This window comes from Orcinus orca, chromosome 4, assembly GCF_937001465.1.
Source record: "Orcinus orca chromosome 4, mOrcOrc1.1, whole genome shotgun sequence".
Lineage (NCBI taxonomy): Eukaryota > Metazoa > Chordata > Mammalia > Artiodactyla > Delphinidae > Orcinus > Orcinus orca.
Window position 1 is genome coordinate 18,951,172 of NC_064562.1, and position 27,761 is coordinate 18,978,932.

The following is a 27,761-nucleotide window of genomic DNA, read 5'->3' on the forward strand; positions in this document are numbered from 1 at the left end:
GTCGAGTCCTCCTATATAGTGTGATCTGTTTAGACTCAACGTTAGAGCTGGAAGGGTGTTCAGAGCTAACAACTTCATTTTATATTTACCTCTAGACTACTAATACCCAGTAACAGAAACCCTAGGAGTTTCTATTTCAATAACATAAACTATTTGCACAACCCTGTGGAAAGATTTATTTATTCTGAATAGATGTCTGCTTTTAAAATTTTAGAGCAGGGACCAGTCTTTTGTTTTCTGCTGTATTTTCCAGCACCTAGAGCACAGTAAACGGAGGTACTCAATATGTATTTTTTGGAGGAAACGTAGGTATATAACTTCTGTGCAAAACTATGAGGAATTTGTAAGTTCTGAAGTAAAAGAAAAAGGGGCAAGATTAAAATGTGGAAACTGGTTCCTCTGAATTGGGAAAGACATAGCACATGTGATCTCTTGCCCACAATTTCATTTTTCTTTTGTTTCTAGCAGTGGAAGAAATAATCACAAGACTATGGAAGTCTAAAACTATCCAAGGTATTAGGAATTTCTACTTTGAAATTCACAATAAGCAAGATACCAGAAAGTATTATTGAAAGACACTACAGACTAGGGCTGAAACTTTGACACCAAGTCCATTAGTTGTGAGATGAGGAGTGAAGAGATAGTAAGCTGGATGTTTTTAGAGACTGATGGGCAAATGAGCTGGTCTTGGCTACTGAGGAAAACCTAAGAGTAGTTGTCTCTCAAATTATATGTGATGAAGGACCACTTTTAAATCCCAAACTGCACTCTTGTCACAAATATATTTTAAAAAATCCGTTAGTAGAGAAATGATCACATACTTTAATGTCACAGCAATATCAAATTTCCGTAGAAGTTTCTAGACATTCTTTAATTTCTATACTGGTCCAGAGAGACACCAGATAGCACTGACCTAGGGTTTTGTTTTTTAATGTCAATCTGACCTGAAATTTTGCATTTGCCCAGAAGGTCTAACTCTGAGTGAGAAAATTCAGCTCTTTTTTTCCTCTACTCAATAATGAAGACAATCCATAACAATTAAGAGATAAAAAGTAGCACAGAGACTTGTCATTAACTTGTTTTAATTTTAAAATGTAAAACATCACATTATCACACTGCCTTAGTAAATTAAAATTATACTTTTGAATGCAAACTTCAGCATTTAAGAATCTCAGCTCAACTTGAAAACTCTGCTTTATTTTGCCATTTAGCTTAGAAGATACAGGATATAGACACTTAAAACTGTATACGAAAATATTCACTTAATCTATGCACCTCTAAACTCCTGTACCTTTGTCTCCATGTTCTCAAAAAACCCCAAATGATTAGTTTAGCTGACTGCGAACAGAGTGGCCTCGGGGGACGCTCCATCTATTATACGTTTCATTACCAAAGGACGTAAAATTTAAAATGTCCTGACCTATAAACTTACTACAGTCTGGTGCAATTTACTATAGCCCATCAGGTAGGCTCTATATCACTGAGACTGTATAATGTGCTTTACAGGATCTCCAAAACCAAATTTCCAGGATTCAAATCCATACTAAGCGACTTAAATCCTCACTGCTTGTTTCTTCATCTGTAAAAGGGGGATAACAGCACCTACATCAAAGGATTATTGTGCAGGTTAAAGTGCGTGTGAAGTGCTTAGAACACTGCCTGGCACATAAGTACTAAGTAAGGATTTTGACTTTTTGATTCTTACACAGTATGCCTCAAATCCTTCTGTAGAACTGGAATTATTAACAAAATTGGTTAAATGAAATATGGCACATCCCTACAATGAACTACTATTTACCCATTAAAGATTATTTTAATAATCTACTATGAAAATATATTTATTTATAATATCCTGTTAGAGAGGGAAAAGTAACTTAGAAAATCATGTACTATCTAATCTTATATTTAGAAAAGATGCTAATAAAGTTAGGAAATTTGCAAGTCATTGTGGTACTTAAGTGGCATTTGCCAAAAGTGACTCAGAATCATTCCTCCCCACCCATACTGGGAAAAAGACTTAAAACCAAATGTGATTCTCAGATGGTAATAATGAGGACAATCAAATGCTATAAATTAGGATTTTTAAAAATTTAGAACTCTGTACATTTAATGCATTATTCCTCCTCTACCCGCCAAAGCTGGTACTTCTTAAAATGGACTGCATCCTAGAATTAAGGAAATTAAGCATTAATTTCTAATAGATATATTCCTCCAATGCCACCCATTGCCCACACACTACCACCTCCACGGTCACTTTTAAGCAAGCTCTTGAAGTGCTCACAACTACGTATATCAACAAAGACAATAAATCACCTTAAACAATCACCCAACCTTAAACAACAGATATTACTAGGTACTGTATATTCAGATTATAAACACAAAAGACTCAGTTATTTCTAGACTACTGAACAAGGGGTGTTTGTGGTATTGCGAGTACTCAGATGGTAGCTTGTGGTACACTTTAAACTGTTTTAAATTCCTCAATAAAATCAATACTATTAATTTCATGTTTATTTTATATAGGATTTTTGTCAAACTTAGCAGCTTTAAAATGATTCATTCATAATCACCATCTAAAGATGAAATTTCCTCTCAATTAATGGTTTTCATTCTACCTACAGTTCAACTTACCCTTTTGTCTACAATATAACCATATTTCATTTTACGGGATCTGAAATATACAATAATTATAAACAAACTGTTTTCAAATTTGCTTTCAAATGATGCCTATAAAGAGTAGATCAAGTTTTCAAGTTTACATAAATCTATACTACACCAATTCATCATTATAAATACAAGCATTCATAACCTGTTTATTCTAATTCTATTTAGACAGCAACACTAACAAAATTCTTAATGCATACGCCCCCCACCACCTGTAACTCTTTCCCTATGGTGTCATTTGGACACTTGAAAAATAACGTCTCAATTCAGCAACCAAGTTTTACAACTGCTATTCCTACCAATCAAATGGTGATGCACCAAGGTCGCAATTCTCATGAGTTTTAACATATTAAGAGTACATTATTTACCTAAGACTGAAGGACTGTGCCTCTTACTTTATTAAAAAAAAAAAAAAGATAGCCACGTCAATTTAATTCCATATATGATGCTACCTATTCAATTTATTAAAAATTAAAATAAACGTAATAATCAAACTAATGCTCCAAACTTACGCTATTCACATGGAAGACACTACAAGAGAAGACACCATAGAGACTGCCTTGCAATAAGAAGTACAAATTCCTTCTATAGAGATGGAGAAATAAAAGGAAGGACAAATCTAGTTGTCTAAAAGACAATTCACTGTACACATTTTATTTACAGTTTTGTACACTGTCTTAATATGAATGGGACCGCTTTTCTACTTGAGCCATTTTTTAACCAAAGCAAAATAACCTAAGTATAACAAAGTGTTAAAATACAGCATAAAGATACAAAAACAGACATACTAATTCTAATTAGGAATGTAATTATGATGTTACATTTTTTATAATCCACAATTATGTTTAGGAAATCACACAAACATAGATCACTGATTTGAATGAAATGCATAAATTTGTAGCAAAGCTTTGTAGTTACAAAAAAACAAAAAAATTACCAAAGAATGCACAAAATTAATGTTTATTCCACCTTTGTGTCATATTCCTGGATCCTTCACCAATGTTACATGAGGAAAAAAACAAAAGCAAAACAAATGAAAAACTGAAATCAGAATCACTAATGTTATCAAGTAGGGAAACAAATAAATTAAAATCTAGCAGCCATCAGCAAGAGTACAGCACAGACAATGCTGTAAAAAGAAACAAAGAAAATTGTTAGAAAACTGTATGCATCATACTCTTTCAAACCAGCAAAATATGCTCCTGCATACAATGGAACATAAACAGAATCGTTCTCTTGTAAGGTATAGAAATGCAAATTCTTTTCTTTAATATTGTAGATGGGTCAAATGTGTTTGTAATCGTTAATTCTTTTAAGCTATTACAGAGTGGGCCAGGAACACATTTATGGATTCTGGGGATGATGTGTACTGTAATTCTTTGATTGGGATAGTGGACACTCTAGCCAAAATTAAGAAAAAAAAAATATATGAACACAGAAGTACAAGACAAAGGCGAATGAGACTTCTCTTATATCTTAGCAACATTTAGATGGAAATCAAATTTAAATGCAGTCCACTCTGCTTTTGAAGAGGCTTTGGTTCAGCTCCCAAATCTCGATTGCTTGACGCAGTCTCCTATGAGAATACTCAGAAGGTGTCTTCTTAAACAACAAACCTATTTTTAGTGGTGGAGCCGCTCTTAGTAGCTGTGTCTGCATGGGACTGATAACCAATCACTATCTTTGGAGGAAGTCCTAACCTTTCCTTGTATACCCTCCTAGAAGATGAAAAAGAAGAAAAGTAGCCATTAATTTTTATTCAAACATACACCCCAAATCCAGTATTATTACTCTTTACATTAAAAAATAATACCTAGAGAGTGAAATAGGAAATTGCACACCTTTTTCCTTTTAGCAAAATTTACTCTTCATAATCACTTAACCAATATTTGAGAGTCTACTATGTATCAGGTACTGTGATAATTATCAGTAAATTAATAATAAGCAAAGCAAGGACACTCTCTAGGCTCATGGTGTTTATAGTTTAGAGTATTTGATTATTTGCAAACAAATAATCACAAATACATACGGTGGAGCTGTATCACATACATATTTAATGTATTCAAAATCAATTACATGCACATTTTAATTTTCTGATCTAAAATGCTTCAATTATATTTTACATATAAACCTTAGTAAATATTGTATGTTACTGCAGTTACATTTACCTTACCTATTACCGACAAGAATGCACACACAAAAATCAAACACTGTGAAGGCGATTTATGATATTTTAAGGATAATTTAGAACATAACATGATTTCTGCCTTATATATTAACTCTACAACCTAATTTTCAAATAAGATGTGACTGAGTATCAATGAGGGTAAGCACAGGGGTTGTGATATTAACAAGGAGGATCTAATCTCCTCTTTGAAATCAGAGAACTCTCTCCTTTTAAAAACTCATGAGGTCAAAGTATAATGCTAAGAGAATGAAGCACATCTGAAGGCCAAGGAACAAAAATAAGGCTGTGTGGCTACAGCTCACAAGAAAGGTAAATATGAGAGATAAGGCTGACAAGGTAAAACTGGGGACAGATCATCATATGATCTTATGAGAACATCATAGGTCAAGTTAGGAATCTGGTATCTGAGAAAAAATAGCAAAATTTTAAAAACAGGCACCAAAATGAAACAAAAATAAAGAGATCTATATGGCAAACAACAAAAAGAGATTTTCATGGAGCTAAATACTCTAGCAGTATGATACCAGGAAATTTTACTCATGGTAAACAAAAAAATACGGTAAACAAAAAATACATGGTAAACAAACAAAAAAAGATAAACCAAAAAAAAGAGATTTTCATGGAGCTAAAAACTCTAGCAGTATGATACCAGGAAATTTTATTCATACTCTACCCTTCAGAAGACTTTACTACCTTCCTTCGAATAGGGTATTTAAAAATAATTTTATAACTAAAATTATAACTATTATCAGATTTACATTAGGATATAATGTATTACCTTCAATTATACTTAATCACTAAAAATGCCAGAATGAGCACTGAGCCATGCAACTTAAAAGGGTGAAAAAAAATTTTTCCTTGAAAAAGTGAGGCCAAAAGTTTTAGAGATTTCAAAAATGTTTAATATTGACACAAATAAAAAACTTTCCGAGGAAAGAAGTTCATACTTAGTTTCTTTAACACATTTTCAAAGAAATAGGAGACCCCCACTGTCAGTAAGTTTTAAGGCTGACAGAAAGATCAGGAATATGGTGACGAATCAACAATCAACCTTCTCTTATAAGAAACCCCGTGGAGAATGAAACCTGGAAAATCCCCACATCTTTTAATCCAGAAAGGAATTATGTTCACAGGAGAATTCATAATGTTTGAAAAATCAACATGCAAAGAGGCAAACTAAACATATTGTGACTTATGACTGGTACTTAATTTTAACACAAAATTTAAAGTCCAATTTTACTAATTTAAACACAGTAAAGAGAAAATCCTAGTTAACATTGACTGACATTTGCGGGGTGGGGGGAGTGGGGACGACGGGCAACTTTTGCAAATAGTAATATTTGCCAAAAAAAAGTTTTAAAATTTATACATGTGGGTTTTAAATATGGACAAAACCAAGCTACTGTCACTTAAACTTCAATGGCAAATGCCAATATTCACCAAATTATTGAGTATTATACATTAGCATTATGGTTTTAAAGTAGGGCAAAAAAGACATATTCTCATATGCTAAATAATAAAATGCTACATGCTAAAATAGTGATTATATACCCCACTGCTAGGAAAAAGAAATTTTACAGAAGTGAAAAAAATACGAATAAGACACTGAATACCAATACACAGCAGTTCAAGATTATAAAAGTGCTCATGAAAACAAGGAAAATAATGATCTACATAAATACTTTTAATTTAAAAAGTACTTGCTTTTAGTTATCTATTTTAAAAGAAGCACACAAAAAGCAAAACTTACCCTATATGTGTAACTGCTTCTCTGTTTTCACATTCAGTAGTCCATATTGCTATTTTATCACCTTTAGCTCTAACATTAACCACAGCTCCACATACATCATCACTGTAGTCATCAAAAGACTCTCCAATAAGGCACAGCAGCTTAAAAGAAAAAACCCAAATCTCAAGTTACATTCAATAGATGATAAACAGCTTATTAAGCTGCAAATGTCTCAAATATTTGTATATATACAAAACTGAAAAACAGTTTTTAAATCAAGAGTAGACTTTCTGAATGCGTAAATTATATTTATATATAGTTTTTTGTCCTGGTCTTTAAAAAATTTGTTAATTTGATTCTTTAATACCAAGAACATGATCAGTTTTGTTAACTTTTTTAGCAAATTGGGCAACTGATGTCAGGGCACATAAAAGGTGAATTATTTTATTAATATTCACTTTGCTCTGCTGCTGCTTATACTTGCCAGCAAACATTAATGGAATAACTGAAAAAGCTGCTTAATTGCCTCTTGTTCTTATTTTTCATGAACATTTTCTAACTTTTAAAAAAATTGTAGTAAATACATGACATAAAATTTACCATATTAACCATTTTTAAGTGTACGGTTCAGTGGCATTAAGTATATTCACATTGTACCACCAACAATCTCCAGAACTTTTGTCTTCCTGCAAAACTGAAATGACTTTTTAATGCAGAATTCTAAAATGGTAATTACTGATAATCTCTCCCAAAAGCAAAATTAAGGTTTTTTTTTTTTAACTTATTTATTTATTTGGTTGCACCGGGTCTTAGTTGCGGCCAGTGGGCTCCTTAGTTGCAGTTCTTGGGCTCCCTCTTTGCAGCTTGCCAGCTCCTTAGTTGCGACATGCGAACTCTTAGTTGCGGCATGCATGTGGGAACTAGTTCCCTGACCAGGTATCAAATCCAGGCCCCCTGCATTGGGAGCCGGGAGTCTTAACCACTGCACTGCCAGGGAATTCCCGCAAAATTAAGTTTCTTCTTTAAAAAGCCATTCACTGAAATATTTATTATTGCTCAACTTAGTAAGGGCTAACTATAAACCAGACACTGTCAAGTGATAGGGATACAAAAGAGACTATAATCCCTGCTCCTAAAAGCTTGGGGTTTGAAAACTTTCACTAGAGAAAATGCCTATTATCTCATATTTAATAAATGTCATATGAAGCCAAAAGTTCCAAGTTACATCACAACATATAAGGTGAATGATATCAAGCTACAATTTCACTGTTTCCTTCACTGATCTAAAAAGTTTAGTATACAGAGCAATACTCTAAGAGGATTGTAAAAAAACTTACATCATACAAAATGTGAGAGGTTACATAATTTTGAACTTAATGAGATGACCAGGATGACCTTATTCTGGAAGGTGAGTCAACTGCCGATCACTTTCTGGATGTGTAGTATGTGGTAGGGAGTTTCACTGTATTAGTATGTAAGAAGTATACAAGATTCACAGGACAGAACAAAATTAAGTGCTGGCTTAGCTAGAGTGGGAATCCTTATCTCATCTTGAATTAAGTAACCAATATAAAATGTAACATAAGTGAAGTTTTAGTATTCCAAAACAGCTTTATAATTTTAAAACCTTACTGTCTCTAGCCAAAAGCGATCGAGGTCACTTCGTCTCTGCTGTTTGTTCAATGTAATGAGCCATCGTCCTCCTCGTTTGTTTTTCTCATCTTCCCACATAGGCTCAATACCATCCTACAAGGTTAGGGAGACAACAATATGAGACAATATTGTTACTTTAACTTGAGATCACCACTAGAAACAGCAAGCAACAACCCTATTAACTATTTACTTTATATCCATAAAAACTGTTAATTGATGTAGTGGGGAAAAAAGCACACAAGACTTAAAGCAAAATTAGAGTACTGACTTGGGCACTTATTAACTATCAAACCTTGGGTTTCACTTAATTTGGAGGCTCTAAAACATTCTGAGTAACAGATACCTTTGAGAAGCTATATACATTTCTATACCTAGAAAATATATTAAAAACTTACACAATTTCAGAGAGCTAATGACTGTCCCACCCACTACCAGCTGACAAAACTCATAAATATCTCAAGGACCCACACACTCCAGGTTAAGAATTCCTGACAAACTCTGGACTTCAGTCTACTCAAATATATAAAGAAGAAACGGATTGGATGACCCATTTGGATTATCAAAGCTCTCCTCAAAATCAATCACAGTATGTGCCCATACAGTCTGACTCACTTAATTTCAATAACTGGGTTCGCCAAAAGGTTCGTTTGGTTTTTTCCCTAAGGTGCATCTAGTAGCGCTCAGTTGTCTTTAACTTCATTCAAAACAATTTCGTTAGATTGTATGTGACAGCTGTCATATCAGCGTGCATTTAAAAAAAGACTTATCAGAATTGGTGAATTTTCATGTAGCCATTTTAATATTGAAGATGGAAGGAAAAAAGCAACATTTTCGGCTTTATTATTTCAAGAAAGGTAAAAATGCAACTGAAATGCAAAAAAAAAGAATTGTGCAGTGTATGGAGAAGGTGCTGTGACTGACTGAATGTGTCTAAAGTGGTTTGCAAAGTTTTGTGCTGGAGATTTCTCGCTGGACGATGCTCCACGGTCAGGCAGACCAGTTGAAGTCGATAGCAATCAAATCGAGACATTAACTGAGAACAATCAACGTAATACCACACAGGAGAGAGCCAACATACTCAAAATTAAGTGCTGACAATCATTTGCACCAGCTTGGTTATGTGAATCGCTTTGATGTTTAGGTTCCACATAAGTGGAAAAAACCTTCTTGAACGTATTCAAGCATGCAATTCTCTACTTAAACATAATGAAAACGTTCCGTTTTTAAAACAAATTGTGACAGGTGATGAAAAGTGGATACTGTACAATAATGTAGAACGGGAGAGATCCTGGGCAAGCTAAATGAACCACCACCAACCACACCAAAGGCTGAATACATTGTTCAATAAAGTTCTTGGAGAATATGAAAAATATGCCTTGAATAAATACAATTAGAGAAGAAAAACAAAAACAATTAGAGAAGAAAAACACTAGACGTTTTGAGGAAGGGCAAAACAGAACAATGCTAATTTAACTAGACAACTAGACCTATGAATTATGGAGCTTCAAATGTAGTTCTATTACTTTAAAACATGGTTTAACTAAATTAAATGTGTATTTTATTTTTAAAAAAATGTGTCTTTTATTTCTACCAAAAAGGCACTTTTTGGCCAACCCAATGTTTATACTAAAATAGGGCAAAATATATTTATGCTAAAACCTGGTAAAGCTAATTTAATTATTCTCCAAGCACCACAACATTAACTATTCCTAAGTTTATGGCAAGATTTTTTAATGAATACCTGAATGGTCCAGTCTTATAATAAATATATGAAGTCACCAATTAAACATACCTTAAAAAGTGAGTAGTCACAGCCAGGCATTAAATTACTAGACAACTGGATATGGTTGTACAGACTAGATAAAAGAAAAGAACAATTATAAACATAGCATATGTAATGCAAAGTTTAGGTGCGTACATATACATTCAGAGAATATGATAAAAATAAGATAAAAACTCATGTTTACTTCCCGCCCCCATGAAGTCAATTTCTGAAATGGACCAAACAGATCTCAGTAACAGTCAGCTTCAAGAATCAACATCTGATGATTTTCAAGAAAATATTTTTAATAATTTTATTCTGACAAGTTTGATGTATTAGTTAACTTAATACATACATATGTATATACAAGAAACTGAAAAGAGAGGTATGAGGTGGCTTTAAGTAGATGAAAGAATCCGTGAGGCTAATGAGCAGTTTTAAACACACAAAAAGACAAATCAAGAGAAAGCAAGACAAACTCCCTGACCATCAGGATTGCATGACTAAAGTAAGTCAACATTATTATCCTTGAAAGTATCCAAGAGCGGGACAGATCAATGGTTCCCAAACACCACACACCATTACTAGTTTAAGTCAGCATAATAATCTTTTGGGGAGCTTTTAAAAACAAAACAGGACTTCCCTGGTGGCGCAGTGGTTAAGAATCCACCTGCCAATGCAGGGGACACAGGTTCGAGCCCTGGTCTGGCAAGATCCCACATGTCATGGAGCAATTAAGCCCGTGCGCCACAACTACTGAGCCCGTGTGCCACAATTACTGAAGCCCGCCTGTCTAGAGCCCGTGCTCCACAACAAGAGAAGCCTCTGCAATGAGAAGCCCACGTACCGCAACTAAGAGTAGGCCCCGCTCACCGCAATTAGAGAAAGCCCACGCACAGCAAGACCCAACGCAGCCAAAAATAAATTTATTAAAACAGCAACCAAAAAAAATAAAAATAAAAAGACAGCTCCTTACTCTACTTCTTGAGATTTTAATTCCTTAAGTATAGGATGGAACCATAGAATCTGTACTTTTAAACTACTTCCCAAATAGTAATATCTAACTAAGGATAATAACACCATCCATGGTCACTAGTCATATAGCTAAGATCATCACTTCTGTATAAAATATTGGAGACAGGCAAAGCATTCTTACTCTGTTGCCCGTTTTATAACAATTTTACTGTGATAGACTTCAGGAGATCAAATGATCTAGGCTTCTACCTTCAGGCTAGTGAAATATCTAAATTAAAATTTTTAAAATTTCTTAAAAAATGTTTTCAGGGCTTCCCTGGTGGCGCAGTGGTTGAGAGTCTGCCTGCCGATGCAGGGGACGCGGGTTCGTGCCCCGGTCCGGGAAGATCCCACATGCCGCGGAGCGGCTGGGCCCGTGAGCCATGGCCGCTGAGCCTGCGCGTCCGGAGCCTGTGCTCCGCAACGGGAGAGGCCACAACAGTGAGAGGCCTGTGTACCACTAAGAAAGAAAAAAAAAAAAAAAAAATGTTTTCAATTAAAAGTGACCACTCAAAGTGGTCTCAATATACAGTTTTCTCTAATTATTCTATGCTTTGTTTTCAGTGATTCAAATGCATACTAAATGCCTAATATGGGCAAAGCACTAGAAATATACAGAAAATTGTTTCTGCCCTGGAGGAAGTATACATTACATGCATAAATTTTCTAATCACAATCTGTTAGTCTGTATGCTACACTCAGGGAGTTAACATTAAACATAAGAATCACATCACTGATATGATCCAAAATACACCAGCTGAACAAATTAGAATACTTAGATAACTGCTAGGTAATTTACAGCTCTTAAAAATGTTTTCAACAAGTTGTATCTTTCATGTTCTCAAGTAGTTTCTCCCCATACATTTTTCAAGCAAATAGACATACTAAATCAACTTTGTTTTTAAAGAATATTCCAAAACTTCCTGAAAAGAACTTTGTCATTTAAAATCATATTTTGAAGTCATGCAAAGATTTAAGACCCCGAAATCTTAACTATTTGCTAAATTGAAACAAAATCTCAAAAATATTTCAACTATTCTTCTTGATGTTGCCCACGAAGTATAATGAGATTAATAAACTATCATCAGAGATATTGTCATTCTTTGACAAACCCTGAATTATGAGCAGTTCAGCCTTTGAAATCTTGGAATCTCTATCACAGGAAATCCAGATATTATACTGGAAAGAATCTGCAGAAATAACGGCCTAAGAAAGCTCTGGAATACCTAAGAATAGGGCAAATGTATCTAGGCAACCAAGAAAGGGGACAAGCTCCTAAAAGTTGTTGGAAATTCTAGCAACAATAAAGGATTCTCAACGAAAGAGATCTCAGGACAAAGAATAGAGAATAGGCAGAGCTAAAAGACGACAAGATGGAAGCTTTCTAAAACTGATGAGGAATAATCACCAATTCAAACAGTTGTGAGAAGATGGACATACAAAAAGGTGAATATTAACTGTTCACAACTTACCCTTCATTTTGTGAATGCAACTTAAAATGAAAAATTACACAACAAACATCCTAAAATGAATGGTTACTTACGCCCAAAAGTCTTCAACAGTATCAAACTTAGAGATCAGCCGAAGGTTTGCTTGCCAAGTTTTGCTTTTATCATTTTTAAAAAACCAGAGTGCCCATCTAAAAACAGAAAGTCAGTGTCAAAAAAAAAAAAAAAAAAGACGTAGCTTTACATCCATGTTCAAAGCAGCATTATTCACAACAGCCAAAAGGGGGAAGTGTCTATTGTCAGATGAATGAACAAAATGTAGTGTGGAATATTAAACAGTCTTAAAAAGGAAGGAAAGTGAAAAGAGTCCATCAAAGAAGACAAATACTGTATGATCCACTTGTATGAGGCACCTAGAGTAATAAAGTAGAATGGTGGTTGCCAGGGGCTAAAAGGGAAGGGGAATGGAGAGTGGGTGGTGGTTGCCAGGGGCTAAAAGGGAAGGGGAATGGAGAGTTGTTGTTTAATGGGTAGAGAGTTTAAGTTTTTCTGCAAGATAAAGAGAGTTGGGGGGGGGGGACTGGTTGCACAACAATGGGGGTGTATTTAACACTACTGAACTGTACATTTTAAAATGGTTGATAGTAAATTTTATATATGTGTTTTACCACAATTAAAAATAAATAAAATAAATACAAATTTTATTTATAATAGCAAATGAGTAGTTTTCTCTATTTCTTTCATTTAAAAAGTATATATTTTGGGAGTTCCCTGGTGGCCTAGTGGTTAGGATTTGGGGAACTGAGATCCTGCAAGCCATGTGGTGTGGCTAAAAAATAAATAAATAGATAAATAAAATGAAAAGTATGTGCTTTGTACCTACTATGTAACAGATTCTCTGCTATACTTAGAGATCCACTGAGGCTCATCCCACAGGGAATTCACAGAAATATTGTACAGAGACAATTACAATGTCCTGAGTGCTATGATAGAGATAATTAAGCACAGTTATTTAAGAAAAACAGACTAGGAGCACTTAACTGGAAAGGTTAAGTGGGGAATAGGGAAGCTGAATTTACAGAGAAACAAGAGGAGAGAAATGAGAGCACTAGGAATGGGGGTGGGGGGGGGACTCATACAAACGGGAATATAATACAGGGATTCATTGAATAATGTTACCACAGATATATTCTGAAATAATGCACAGTAGTTTCTATATATCTGTATATACTTTGTCTAAAAAAGTTTTATTCTAATACTTTGAAGACAAACTCATGTCACATAAAAGTTATGCTTAAATATTATCATCCCAATATGATTCATCTTTAGTAAAACTGTATTTTCTGAATTACTATACCACCTCTAAGGAAATTTCACTTACTCATTGATAAAAATGTTGTCTGAAGACAGGTTTCCAAGTGGACATATATTTCATAACTTTATGGTTAATGCTTGATAATCTCAGACATAAAAATGAGATGCATTTCAGCACCTACTTGATAATGTGTATTTGCCAACCCACTCTCAAGGAAAAAAATTTTTTTTAAAAAGCAAAGGCAGAAAAACTATTAAACATACACACACAGTGTCAAGTATTATACTCTGGATTTCTAAAATTAATTCAGTCTTTCCTCAAAAATTTAAAAATAGAACTACCACTGGATCCAGCAATTCCAATTCTGGGCATTTATCAGAAGAAAATGAAAATGAAAACACTAACTTGAAAAAGATATGTGCCCCCCCCCCATGATAAGCAAAGACATGGAAGCAACTTAAGTGTCCATCAAGGCATGAATAAGGAAAATATGGTGTATATATATATACATTTTCAATGGATTATTCCGTCATAAAAATGAAGGAAATCTTGCTGTTTGCAACATGGATGGACCCTGTGGACTTTGTGCTAAGTTAAATAAATCAGACACTAGACAGGAAAAACAAATACTGTATGATCTCGCTGATATGTGCAATCTTAAAAAAAACTTAAAAAAAAACAAACTAACCCCAAGAAAAACCACCCCAAGCTCACTGATACAGAGAACAGATTGGTGGTTCCCAGAGGCACAAGGGTGGGGGAATGCATGAAGGGGGTCAAATGATACACACTTCCAGTTGTAAAATAAATAAGTCATGGGGATGTGAAGTACAACATGGTGATAATACTGCATTGCAAATTTGAAAGTTGCTAAGGGACTAAATCTTAAAAGTTCTCAACACAAGAAAAAAAATTTATAAATATGTATTGTGACAGATGTTGACTTACTGTAATCATTTCACAATACATACAAATATTGAATCATGTTGTACATCTGAAACTGTTACACCTCAATTAAAAATAATAAAATAAATAATAAAATTTAATTCCATCTTTTAAAAAAAATTGCATTCAGCCATTAAACATATAAAGATATATCCTAAGAAAATAATTGGATAACTAAGCAAAAATGTTTGTACAGGAATGTTCTTAATTTTAGAAAATTTTGGAAACATCTTAAGTGCCTACCAACAGTTCTCAAAATGTGGTTTACAGGCCCCTAGGGGATCCTAAGGCCCTTTCAAGGAGTGCTGATGAGTAAAAGCTATTTCATAAAAATGCTAAGACATTTTATTTTTCACTGTGTTGATATCTGCACTGATGATGCAAAAGCAACGGTTGGTAAACCTACTGGTGCCGTACACAGCAAGAATTATACAGTGGCACCAATTTGTACTAGTAGTCACTGTATCCTTTATTATCACCAACTCTCACAGTAATAATGTCAGTTTCAGTTAAGAATGCCACTGAATGGAAACCAGCAGTAAAAACTACTGGTTTCATTAAATTTCAATCTGTGTACATGTCTTTTTCTGCACAAAAAATATTTCTGCATACCAAATATCAATACAATGCTTAGGCAATTGAGTTGTGAGGTGAACTAGTTACTTTTTTCAAAGAACACCACTTTTACTTGGAAGAAGATTGGCTGCTCAACCATGATTATTTCTTGAAAAATGAACAGACTGAGCCAGCTGCTAAAATTTGAGCTTTCAGGAGAAAATCAGAATTTTGGAAAGCATGTGTCACTGTGCACTTAACAACTTAATGACACTTGACGATATTTCTGATGAGTTTAGGTAGTGATAATAATTAATGTTATTGTTTTGATATCATATAATGAAAAGTGCCAATATTTGGAAGATCTGCAAACTCACTGAACCAATATTATCCAAATGACCAGAGGTGTGCATGGGTGAAGGATACATTCCAAATGCAAGATAGACCAATGGATTTTAATGTAACAGAGTAGAAAAAGTTCTTGGATATGGTTTCAGATTCTACAATTCAACTAACATATAAGAAACCTAGCATCAAAGGAAGGAGATAGTCATAATTATTTTAAAAGGCTATTAAAATTTCTCCTCCCTTTTCCAACCATGTACCTGTCTGAGGCCGTATTTTATTCTCATACTTTCTCTGAAACAACTTATCTCCAAAGACAATGCAACTATGAAGCAACTATGAAAATCCAGCTGACTTCTATTAAGTCAGGCACTTAAAAAGATTTACAGAAATACTTCCCACTATGTATTTTTTATGTATTCTTCCACTACGTATTTTTTATTTTGAATAAATTTTTTTCATAAAAATTATTTACATTAACATGCAATGGGTTAAATACATATATAATTTTACATTTTTAAACATTTATTTTCTAATATAGCAAATGAAAATAGATAAAAATCTACATAACCAAAGCACTGTGGAATCCTCAATAATTTTTAAGAATGTAAAGGGGTCATGAGCCCAAAGAAGTTAAGATTTAAATAAAATATAAATAATATAATACATGCAAGAGACTGCTAGGCAGCTATTAAATAGGATAACTGTGTGAGTAAAATTCTCCTAAGACTGACATGAAACCCAGAAACCATGGAAGCAAGCTGGTATTTGATTACATGAAAATCAAAAACCTCTAAAATAACATAACTCCTTAGACAATGTTGAAAGACAAATGATTTGGAAATGCATTTTCAACCTAATTCCCCCCTTGAATGGGTGAACATCCCCAATACACAATGCTTGGAAATAAACTTGGGAAGATAACCCAAAAGAAAATAATAGACAAAAGAACTGAACAGACTGCTCACAGGTAAAAAAACAAATAAGCGATTGTTTTCAACAAAAATGTCTTGAAATTTCAATAAAAGAAATGCAAATTTAAAACAATAAGACACTGTTTTCACAAATCAATCTAGAACCAATCTGACAGGCAATTAAATTTAAGATTGATGGTGTTGCCAAGGATGTAGAAACCAGTAACTCTTAAACTGTTAAGAGTCTAATAAGCTGATAAAGGAGGATAATTTGGCAATCTCTACAAAGGTAGTTAAAAGGTAGTCTTTAACCTAAGAACTCTGAAATTTTACCCTAGATATATTCACACAACTGCAAAAAAATATATAAGGACATATACTTTATAGCACTGTTTGTAAATAGAAAAAAATTCTATATACACATTAATGTAAGCCTGATAAAATACGTGACTATATATTCATTTAATACAAGGCAGTGGTTTAAAATAATGAGTCAAAACCTGCATATACAAACAAAAAACTCAACAGTATGACCATCTATATAAAAAAAGTATATATATGCATATTGAAAGGTTTTGGAAAAATACAAACCAAATTTTTAACACTGACTATTCTGGGGAATGGAGAAAAGCAAAATGGGGAAGAAGGTATCAGAAAAAAGCGGAGAACTTTTACTTTATATACTTTGTACCCCAATAATTTAATCTTTCTTATAATAATATAGTGGTTTTTTAAAAAAGAAAACATAATTCTGCAATATTTACAAGAAGTAAATAATGAAGAAACTACCAAAATTGGAACCAAAAATGTCTTAAAATAGTTTTCCATATGATACTATTTTACACAAGAAATAGAATTGATAAGAGAAATTGAAATCCTCACAAACTTCATTTTAGGATTTAATCAGTTTGTTCACTGATAGGACAGGAATCTCTTCTCAGATTTCACTTAAGCTATGAGGGATACATGCCTTGATTACTTCTCCCCACAAAACAGCAACATTAAGAACTGTGTTCACAGTCAGAAGACAGAGCTAGCTTTTTATATACGACTGAAAAGATGAAAAAACAAACTTTAAAAGTTTGGGTACTGCTGCTAGGTTAGCTAAATGAAATTGCCACTAATCAACGTTCAACTATTACCTTTGGCACAATGCTTTCCTGAGGAAGAATTTTTACCCTTTATGGACTATTTGACCTTTGACATCTCACTCACATTGTCTAGAGAACTGCTGAACCACAGGTCTCCTATGAAAAAACTACTGAATGTGTTTGGACTATTATTTCAATAGGTCTACCATGATAACGAAGAAATGATAAAAAATAAAGGGACATAAAGGGACAACACACTTTTCAGATAAATGAAACTAAATTATAGACAGTCTCATGGGATCTTTAAGGTAAAGAGAGTAAAAGGCCTGGGAGTGGGGGGAATGAAAGGAACTGAAGATCCTCGTAAGTTAATTCCTTTAATGAAAGGAATTAAAGATCCTCAAAAGTTAACTCCAATTTACTTTCCTCCAGATTCTTACAATGTTTCTGAGTTGCCATTTTCTTCCCACCATCAGCTCTCAGGGAATGTGTTAATTTTCATCATGTAAGCCAGAAAGACAATCAAGTAAAAAACATAAACATACTGGGAAGTGGTAGGGTAGAGATAGGAAAAACCATATACTGAACTATTAAACTACTACACAGTAACTATGAAAACTTAACTCATCCTAAACTCTCCTCTTTTCCTCACCTAACTTCTCTTAAATACAACCAACCAATTTCCAGCCTCCACATCCCCTAGCTCTCTTTTCTCCTTCATAGACCAACTTCAAATTGCCTATTCCTGCTCTATACATTTGTATACTTTCTATTCACTCTTCAAACTATGCCAATCTTCTTCCATCACCTGCTCTACTAAACTTCCTCCAATGTTAGCAAGGACTTATTGTTCAATCCAATGAACATTTGGCCTTTCTGTGGCAAATATGCTTATCTTGTCCTAAAATAAACCATCTGCTTGGTTTCCATGACCAAGCACTCTTTCCTAGTTTATACAGTTTATATGTCTATACCCTTCAAAGGCATTCTTTTTTTAAAAATTTTACTGAAGTACAGTTGATTTACAATGTTATGTTAATGTCAGCTATACAGCAAGGTGACTCAGTTATACATATACATATATTCTTTTTCATATTCTTTTCCATTATGGTTTATCACAGGATACTGAACGTAGTTCCCTGTGCTATACAGTAGGACCTTGCTGTTTATCCATTCTGGATGCACCAGTTTGCATCTGCTAATCCCAAACTCCCAGCCCATCCCTCCCCCACACCCCTCCCACTTTGCAACCACAAGACTGTTCTCTTCATAGGCATTCTTACTCAAAAATATCACCTATGGGCTTCCCTGGTGGCGCAGTGGTTGAGAGTCCGCCTGCCGATGCAGGGGACACGGGTTCGTACCCTGGTCCGGGAAGATCCCACATGCCACGGAGTGGCTGGGCCCGTGAGCCATGGCCGCTGAGCCTGCGCGTCCGGAGACTGCGCTCCGCAGCGGGAGAGGCCACAGCAGTGAGAGGCCCGCGTCCGCAAAAAAAGGAAAAAAAAAAAATCACCTATGTGCTAATATTCCAAGCCTCTGTTGTGAGAACTCATTTACTACTGTGCTTTCAATTACCATCAATTACCAATGAATTTCAAACCACTCTTTCAAAGTTCTACTATCTGAGTTCAAGATTCACACATAAAACTGCTGCTAGACATGGGTCATCCAAATGAAAATGGAATCCTTCACCTATCTAAAACTAGTCTCATCTAACTTTTCCCTCCAAACCTGTCCCATTCACCATTTACCTTGTGGCCTAAGTCAGAACACCTATGTGTCAGAAAGCTTACCTGTTCTGTAAAGGATGTTTAATATAGTGCTCTGGGTTAGCAACCTCCTGATTAGATTCTGTTTTCTCTTCTTCTGTAGGTGGGGGATTAGGAGTAGGGGTGGTTTCCTAGTGGAAAATAATTAAACATTATGAACTTCTTAACATGAAGAAATAACATTAAGAAATTTCTTTATTTTTAAATTTTTATTGAAATATAGTTAATTCACAATGCTGTGAAAAATTAATTCCTACGACAGCAATACTCTAAATAAATCTGAACCAATATTGTCCATATTTTTTTTAAGGAGAATGAATTAATGCAGAAGCACTGGATAAAATAGACCACAGATCAAACTCTAAGCACCAGACTCTTCATTCTAGCATCTCTTCATTATGAGCAAAAGGTTTCTCAAATTTAAAAACATAATAATAATAATTTTGTATATTGTTACCTTCCACTTACACATTTTAATATAAGATTGTTAGAGACCATGGAAAAAAGTTGGGAAAATCAAGTACCTTTCTTAACATACTAAACACGGTGCATAGTGGGAGTGGGGGAGATACAATTAAAGTTTGGAGAGTATATTAACTATATCACAATGACACAAACACAAAAATCTTTATAAAGTGATCAAGGCAATACTACACAGGTCCTTGCTTTCATGTTACACTGTTATTATATATGGTGACAAAGTTCAGCAACTTCTGTCGTTTTCAAGTGGCCCTAAGCAAAAAAGCTGGACATTGGCTTGAACCTAAATTCTTCTAGGCTAGACATAATTGTCATCTAAAAATGTCAGGGAAAAAGGGAGGCTGGGAATAATAAGTGTTCTCCACATTAATCCATGTAACTCTTCACCCTACTGTAAATTGGTATCAACAGATAGCTAAGAAAAGGGACCAGACGCTGAAACAAAAGCTGATACAAAAAAGGAGGGCACTGAAACAAGGGTTTGGATATCAGATTTAAATCCAACTAGCAAACCAATACAGATATATGTTCACATTAACAACATTCTGTAAATCAGAGATGTATGATCTAAAAAAAAGACTTCAGGGACAGGTGATACACATTTTACAAAATAAAATACATTTTTCTTATCAACAAGACACCTCCAGTAAGTAATTTTTACTAGCCTATGAAGTCACTCATACCAAGGGCTTTATCTTGACTTTGCTCACAACTGTAATGCCAATGATCACAACGCTACACCAATAAGAACTTACTGGCTTGATTACTTAACTGAATAAATTTAAATGTTTACACAGAGTAGTTAAGGCCATAAAATTTACACAGAGTAGCCAATGCCTTAATAGCACCAGAGCATCAATCATTTTTACCAGCATTTCCTCATCACAATCAATTTACATCTTCAAATAGATGATCATTACCAAATGCCATTCCTTACTCTACTAGCTTAAAATTAATGATGGTCTCCAGACAGAGGTAGTCTGAGTGAACAGAGAAAATAGCCAACAGTTAGGGACTGATAAGGCAGGGGGTTTGGGGAACAGGGTACCAGAGAAAAGTGAGCTGCAGAGGAGTGAGCCTCAAAAATGTATGTAAAAATCCCTGAAGTCCTTGGCTGTGACTCCTAAACTGAGATGTTCGGAATGCAGCTCCGGGTAGTCTAGCAGGGAACAGCTGAGCCAAGACTTCAGAGCCTGAACAGCATCAGGAAGACTAATTCAGACCCAGCCAGAGTGGATGGTTGAAAATCCTCAACTTTCAGATGAAATCCTAGAAAGGTCATGTCCTAGGTATCAAGTGAAATACATATGCCTAACAAATCCTAAAACTAATCCGTGACAGGATCAAGGTAATCTACTGATAAATAAATTAACTGCCCCCAAGAACCAGACTCTATACTCTGGAGGAAAATAACAGAAGTGTGAGCCTCTATGAATATTATCTACGATACCTAGCAAACCATCAAACATTATTAGACATGCAAAGAAAATTTTTTATAGCAACTAATGATCAAGATATTAAACTGTCCATAGAAAGACATCCAGATAACAGATACATGATCCAGATAACTGAGTTAGCAGACAAAGTCTTAATAACTATGACTACTATGGTAAAATAGAAGAAGGAGGGAATTCCCTGATGGTCCAGTGGTTAAGACTTGGTGCTTTCACTGCCAGGGCTGGGTCCATTCCCTGGTCAGGGAACTAAGATCCCACAAGCCGCATGGTATGGCCAAAAATATAAACAAATGAACAAACAAACAAATAAATAAATAAAATAGAAGATGTGGAAAAAGGATAGAAGAAACAGGAGTATTTGAAAAGGGAATTGAAATCAATTTTTAAAAAGAATCGAATAGACACTAATGAACTGCCAACTACAATGTCTGAAATTGAGAGCTTATTGAATAACAAGAAACTCGACTCAGCAGAATGTAGGACTGGTGAACTTCAAAGACAGGTCAATAGAAAATATTCAAATAATCACAGAGGAGGGGAAAACAGATAGTAAGAAATGTCAAGATGGTTAAAAAGTTCAAGGACAAGATAAGAGAGAATGGGACAGAAGGAATACAGAAAGAAAGAATAACCAAAATTTACCAAATTACATGAGGGACTCAAGTCAGATTAAAAAACTGAGGCAACTCCAAGCAGTATAAATACAGACAAAACTACACCTGGGGGATTTCCCTGGCGGTCCAGTGGTTAGGACTTCCCCTTCCAATGTAGGGGGTGCGGGTTCAATCCCTGGTCAGGGAGCTAAGATCCCACATGCCTCACAGCCAAGAAACCAAAACATAAAAAAAAAGAAGCAGTATTGTAACAAATTCAATAAAGACTTGAAAAATGGTCCACTGCAAAAAAAAAACAAAACAAACAAAAAACAAAAACTACACCTGGGCACATTAGACTCAAACTACTGAAAACTAAAGGAGGCAATATTAAAAGCAGTTAGGAAGAAAAATTTTAAAAAGACACATACACATTACTTTCAAAGGAACAATAAGAATAACTGCTAACTTCTCAAAAGAAATTATGGAAACCATCAGACAACAGAATAACATCCTTGTGCTGAAGGGAAAAAACTGTCAACACTGACTGAATTCAGTGCCTAGGAGGGGACTTCCCTGGTGGTCCAGTGGCTAAGACTCTGCACTCCCAATGCAAGGGTCCCGGGTTCAATCTGGGGTCAGGGAACTAGATCCCACATGACACAGCTAAGAGATTAGAAATGAATGACACGGAAAAAACCATAAAAAACATAAACACATGGAGACTAAACAATACATTACTAAATAACCAAGAGATCACTGAAAAACTCAAAGAGGAAATAAAAAAATACCTAGAGACAAATTGCAACGAAAACACGACCATCCAAAACCTATGGGATGCAGCAAAAGCAGTTCTAAGTGGGAAGTTTATAGCTATACAAGCCTACCTCAAGCAATAAGAAAAATCTCAAATAAATAATCTAACCTTACACCTAAAGGAATTAGAAAAAGAAGAACAATCAAAACCCAAAGTTAGCAGAAGGAAAGACATCATGAAGATCAGAGAAGAAATAAATGAAATAGAAACAAAGAAAACAATAGCAAAGATCAATAAAACTAAAAGCTGGTTCTTTGAGAAGATACACAAAATTGATAAACCATTAGCCAGACTCATCAAGAAAAAGAGGGAGATGACTCAAATCAATAAAATTAGAAATGAAAAAGGAGAAGTGACAACAGACACCGCGGAAATACAAAGCATCCTAAGAGACTAGTACAAGCAACTCTATGCCAATAAAATGGACAACCTGGAAGAAATGGACAAATGCTTAGAAAGGTATAACCTTCCAAGACTGAACCAGGAAGAAATAGAAAATATGAACAGACCAATCACAAGTAATGAAATTGAAACTGTGATTCAAAATCCTCCAACAAACAAAAGTCCAGGACCAGATGGCTTCACAGGTGAATTCTATCAAATATTTAGAGAAGACCTAACACCCATCCTTCTCAAACTCTTCCAAAAAATTGCAGAGGAAGGAACACTCCCAAACTCATTCTATGAGGCCACCATCACCCTGATACCAAAACCAGACAAAGACACTATAAAAGAAGAAAATTACAGACCAATATCACTGATGAATACAGATGTAAAAATCCTCAACAAAATACTAGCAAAGAGAATCCAACACCACATTAAAAGGATCATACACCATGATCAAGTGGGATTTATCCCAGGGATGCAAGGATTCTTCAATATACGCAAATCAACAATGTGATACACCATTAACAAATTGAAGAATGAAACCCATATCATCTCAATAGATGCAGAAAAACCTTTCTTTCAACACCCATTTATGATAAAATCTCTCCAGGAAGTGGGCATAGAGGGAACCTATCTCAACATAATAAAGGCCATATACAACAAACCCATAGCAAACATCATTCTCTATGGTGAAAAACTGAAAGCATTTCCTCTAAGATCAGGAACGAGACAAGGATGTCCACTCTCACCACTATTATTCAACAGTTTTGGAAGTCCTAGCCTCGGCAAACAGAGAAGGAAAAGAAATAAAAGGAATACAAATTGGAAAAGAAGAAGTAAAACTGTCACTGTTTGCAGATGACGTGATACTATACATAGAGAACCCTAAAGATGCCACCAGAAAACTACTAAAGCTAATCAATGCATTTGGTAAAGTTGCAGGATACAAAATTAATGCACAGAAATCTCTTGCATTCCTATATACTAATGATGAAAAATCTGAAAGAGAAATTAAGGAAACACTCCCATTTACTATTGCAACAAAAAGAATAAAATACCTAGGAATAATCCTACCTAGGGAGACGAAAGACCTGTATGCATAGAACTATAAGACACTGATGAAAGAAATTAAAGTTGATACGAAGAGACAGGGAGATATAGCATGTTCTTGGATTGCAAGAATCAATATTGTGAAAATGACTATACTACCCAAAGCAACCTACAGATTCAACGCAATCCCTATCAAATTACCAATGGCATTTTTTACGGAACTAGAACAAAAAATCTTAAAATTTGTATGGAGACACAAAAGACCCTGAATAGCCAAAGCAGTCTTGAGGGAAAAAAACGGAGCTGGAGGAATCAGACTCCCTGACTTCAGACTATACTAAAAAGCTACAGTAATCAAGACAATATGGTACTGGCACAAAAGCAGAAACACAGATCAGTGGAACAAGATAGAAAGCCCAGAGGTAAGCCCACGCACCTATGGTCAACTAATCTATGACAAAGGAGGCAAGGATATACAATGGAGAAGAAACAGTCTCTTCAATAAGTGATGCTGGGAAAACGGGACAGCTACATGTAAAAGAATGAAATTAGAACACTCCCTAACACCATGCACAAGAATAAACTCAAAATGGATTCGAGACTTAAATGGAAGACCGGACATTATAAAACTCTTAGAGGAAAACATAGGAAGAACACTCTTTGACATAAATCACAGCAAGATCTTTTTTGATCCACCTCCTAGAGTAATGGAAATAAAAACAAGAAGAAACAAATGGGACCTAATGAAACTTCAAAGCTTTTGCACAGCAAAGGAAACCATAAACAAAATGAAAAGACAACCCTCAGAATGGGAGAAAATATTTGCAAACGAATCAACGGACAAAGGATTAATCTCCAAAATATAGAAACAGCTCATGCAGCTCAATATTAAAAAAACAAACAACCCAATCCAAAAATGGGCAGAAGACCTAAATAGACATTTCTCCAAAGAAGACATACAGAGGGCCAAGAAGCACATGAAAAGCTGCTCAACATCACTAATTATTAGAGAAATGTAAAATCAAAACTACAATGAGGTATCACCTCACACCAGTTAGAATGGGCATCATCAGAAAATCTACAAACAACAAATGCTAGAGAGGGTGTGGAGAAAAGGGAACCCTCTTGCACTGTTGGTGGGAATGTAAACTGATACAGCCACTATGGAAACAGTACGGAGGTTCCTTAAAAAACTAAAAATAGAATTACCATAAGATCCAGCAATCCCATTACTGGGCATATACTCAAAGAAAACCACAATTCAAAAACACACATGCACCCCAATGTTCACTGCAGCACTATTTACAATAGCCAGGTCATGGAAGCAACTTAAATGCCCATCAACAGACAAATGGATAAAGGAAATGTGGTATATATACAATGGAATATTATTCAGCCGTAAAAAGGAACGAAACTGGGTCATTTGTTGAGATGTGGATGAATCTAGAGACTTTCATACAAAGTAAAGTAAGTCAGAAAGAGAAAAACAAATATCATATATTAACACATATATGTGGAACCTAGAAAAATCGTACAGATGAACCAGTTTTCAGGGCAGAAATTGAGACCAGATGTAGAGAACAAATGTATGGACAGCAAGGGGGGAAAGCTGCGGGGGGTGGTGGGGGTGGTGTGATGCATTGGGGGATTGGGATTGACATGTATACACTGATGTGTATAAAATTGATGACTAATAAGAACCTGCTCTTTAAAAAAAAAGTGATCAAATGTGTATCATTGGAAAGAAGCAAAAATAGATGTTTACTGTCTAAAAATATATATTTGATTTTTGAAAAAAAAATAAAAATCAACAGAAATTAAAAACTCACCTTTGACCTTACTGAAACCTAGGATCCCTCTCCTGATTTAACTACTGCTTTATTATGTAGCTTTTAAAGACCTTTTCTAATGCATTCATATGCTTCTGAATGTTTGAAAATATTAAATATTATTTTGTTTTATTGAGGTGGATCTTTTCATATGTATGGATACTATATGTATTTCTGGAAATTGTTGTACACAGTTTTACTCTGTCTCAAACTGTATTTTAATCAATGCAAAAAGTTGAAATATTATAAAGAACAATGCTTGGAATACCATATATTTTTTCTTTGATATTTTTAATTGAATTTTTTATATGTAAAAGTCACTTAAAAATGTTAGTGCCAGTTTGTACCAGCTTTCTAGCAGACAACTGGGTAATTGGAAGCATTGATGTCCAGACTCTGTAATTCTCAAAATCCTTGTTGCTTTGGGAATGTTTGGACTTTATTTAAAGTTGATGACAAGATAAACTGTTATTCACTGCATATTATTACACAGACATATTACTGACTTTATTACTCTATTATTAATAGTAGAATTGGCATTTTTACAATAAATATTATAGGGATTCATGTTAAGTAATAAGAATTTTCTTCTGGAAGCAAGATTTTTGAAGCAAATTATGATGTCATAGAGAGAAATTATGTAAATCATTATATACTATCTTAGAATATTGAGATGCTGAAAGGTGACTATAAATAGTGTCGTAAATAAAACTGTTCACTTTCTCTAAAAAAAAAAGAAAAAAAAGAGTTCGAATGCTGCAACTAAGGATCCCACCCGCCACAACAAAGATCCCACATGCCACAACTAAGACCTGGCACAGCCAAATAAATAAATAAATATTTTAAAAAAGAATTCAGTGCCTAGGAAAAATATCCTTCAGAAATAGAGAAGTCAAGTCAGACTCACACAGACACTACACAAACACACTCTCACACCCAAGGTCCAAAGTAAGAGGAACACCAAAGGAAAGTTTCAGGCTAGAGGGAAAAGTTCCCAGACAAGAGAATGGAAGTGCAAAAAAGAATGAAAAGCACTGGAAAAGGTAAATGTGTGGGTAAACATATGAAAAACTATTAACAGTTTAAAGGAATAATAATAATGATGCCTTGTGTAGTTTAACCTAATGACGACGGTCCTACCAAAGGACTGGGTATATATGGATTTGTGAGGTTGGATGTGTGAATAAAAGATACTCTTCCTGGGACATCCCTGGCGGTTCAGTGGTTGGGACTCTGAGCTTCCACTGCAGAGGACACGGGTTTGATCCCTGGTCGGGGAACTGGGATCCCACATGCCTCGTGAGGTGCTCAAAAAAGAAAAAAGATACTCTTCCTCCCAAACTTAAGAAATAATGCAAATTCTCTTATTTACCTAAATTAAAAGACAGGGCTTCCCTGGTGGCACAGTGGTTAAGAATCTGTCTGCCAATGCAGGCCACACAGGTTCGAGTCCTGGTCCGGAAGATCCCACATGCCGCGAAGCAACTAGGCCCGTGTGCCACAACTGCTGAGCCTGAGCTCTAGAGCCTGCGAGCCACAACTACTGAAGCCTGCGCACCTAGAGCCCATGCTCTGCAACAAGAGAAGCCACTGCAGTGAGAAGCCCGTGCACTGCAACGAAGAGTAGTCCCTGCTCACCACAACCAGAAAAAGCCCGTGCGCAGCAACAAAAACCCAACGCAGCCAAAAAGTAAATAAATAAAATTTAAAAGAACTGGCTACCATCTTTTAAAAAAAAGACAAATGATAAGTA

General features: G+C 35.0%; 1 protein-coding gene and 1 pseudogene across 4 annotated transcripts in view; one reads left to right on the plus strand and one right to left on the minus strand.

The window, feature by feature from the left end:
- Positions 1 to 27,761, plus strand: part of LOC101283124 (macrophage migration inhibitory factor-like) — a 481,812-nt pseudogene that overhangs the window by 290,021 nt on the left and 164,030 nt on the right.
- The window catches only part of EIF4E (eukaryotic translation initiation factor 4E), a 113,469-nt gene continuing 88,992 nt past the window's right edge, over positions 3,285 to 27,761 (minus strand). For all 4 annotated transcript variants that reach the window (XM_049709190.1, XM_049709191.1, XM_033401700.2 and 1 more), the window contains 6 exons: positions 19,420 to 19,526; positions 12,554 to 12,649; positions 10,027 to 10,090; positions 8,214 to 8,327; positions 6,603 to 6,742; positions 3,285 to 4,382 (listed from right to left, as the gene is read on the minus strand). In XM_049709190.1, coding sequence (XP_049565147.1) covers positions 4,268 to 4,382; positions 6,603 to 6,742; positions 8,214 to 8,327; positions 10,027 to 10,090; positions 12,554 to 12,649; positions 19,420 to 19,526 — 636 coding nt within the window. In that variant the 3' untranslated portion in view covers positions 3,285 to 4,267. The remainder of the gene's footprint in view (positions 4,383 to 6,602; positions 6,743 to 8,213; positions 8,328 to 10,026; positions 10,091 to 12,553; positions 12,650 to 19,419; positions 19,527 to 27,761) is intronic.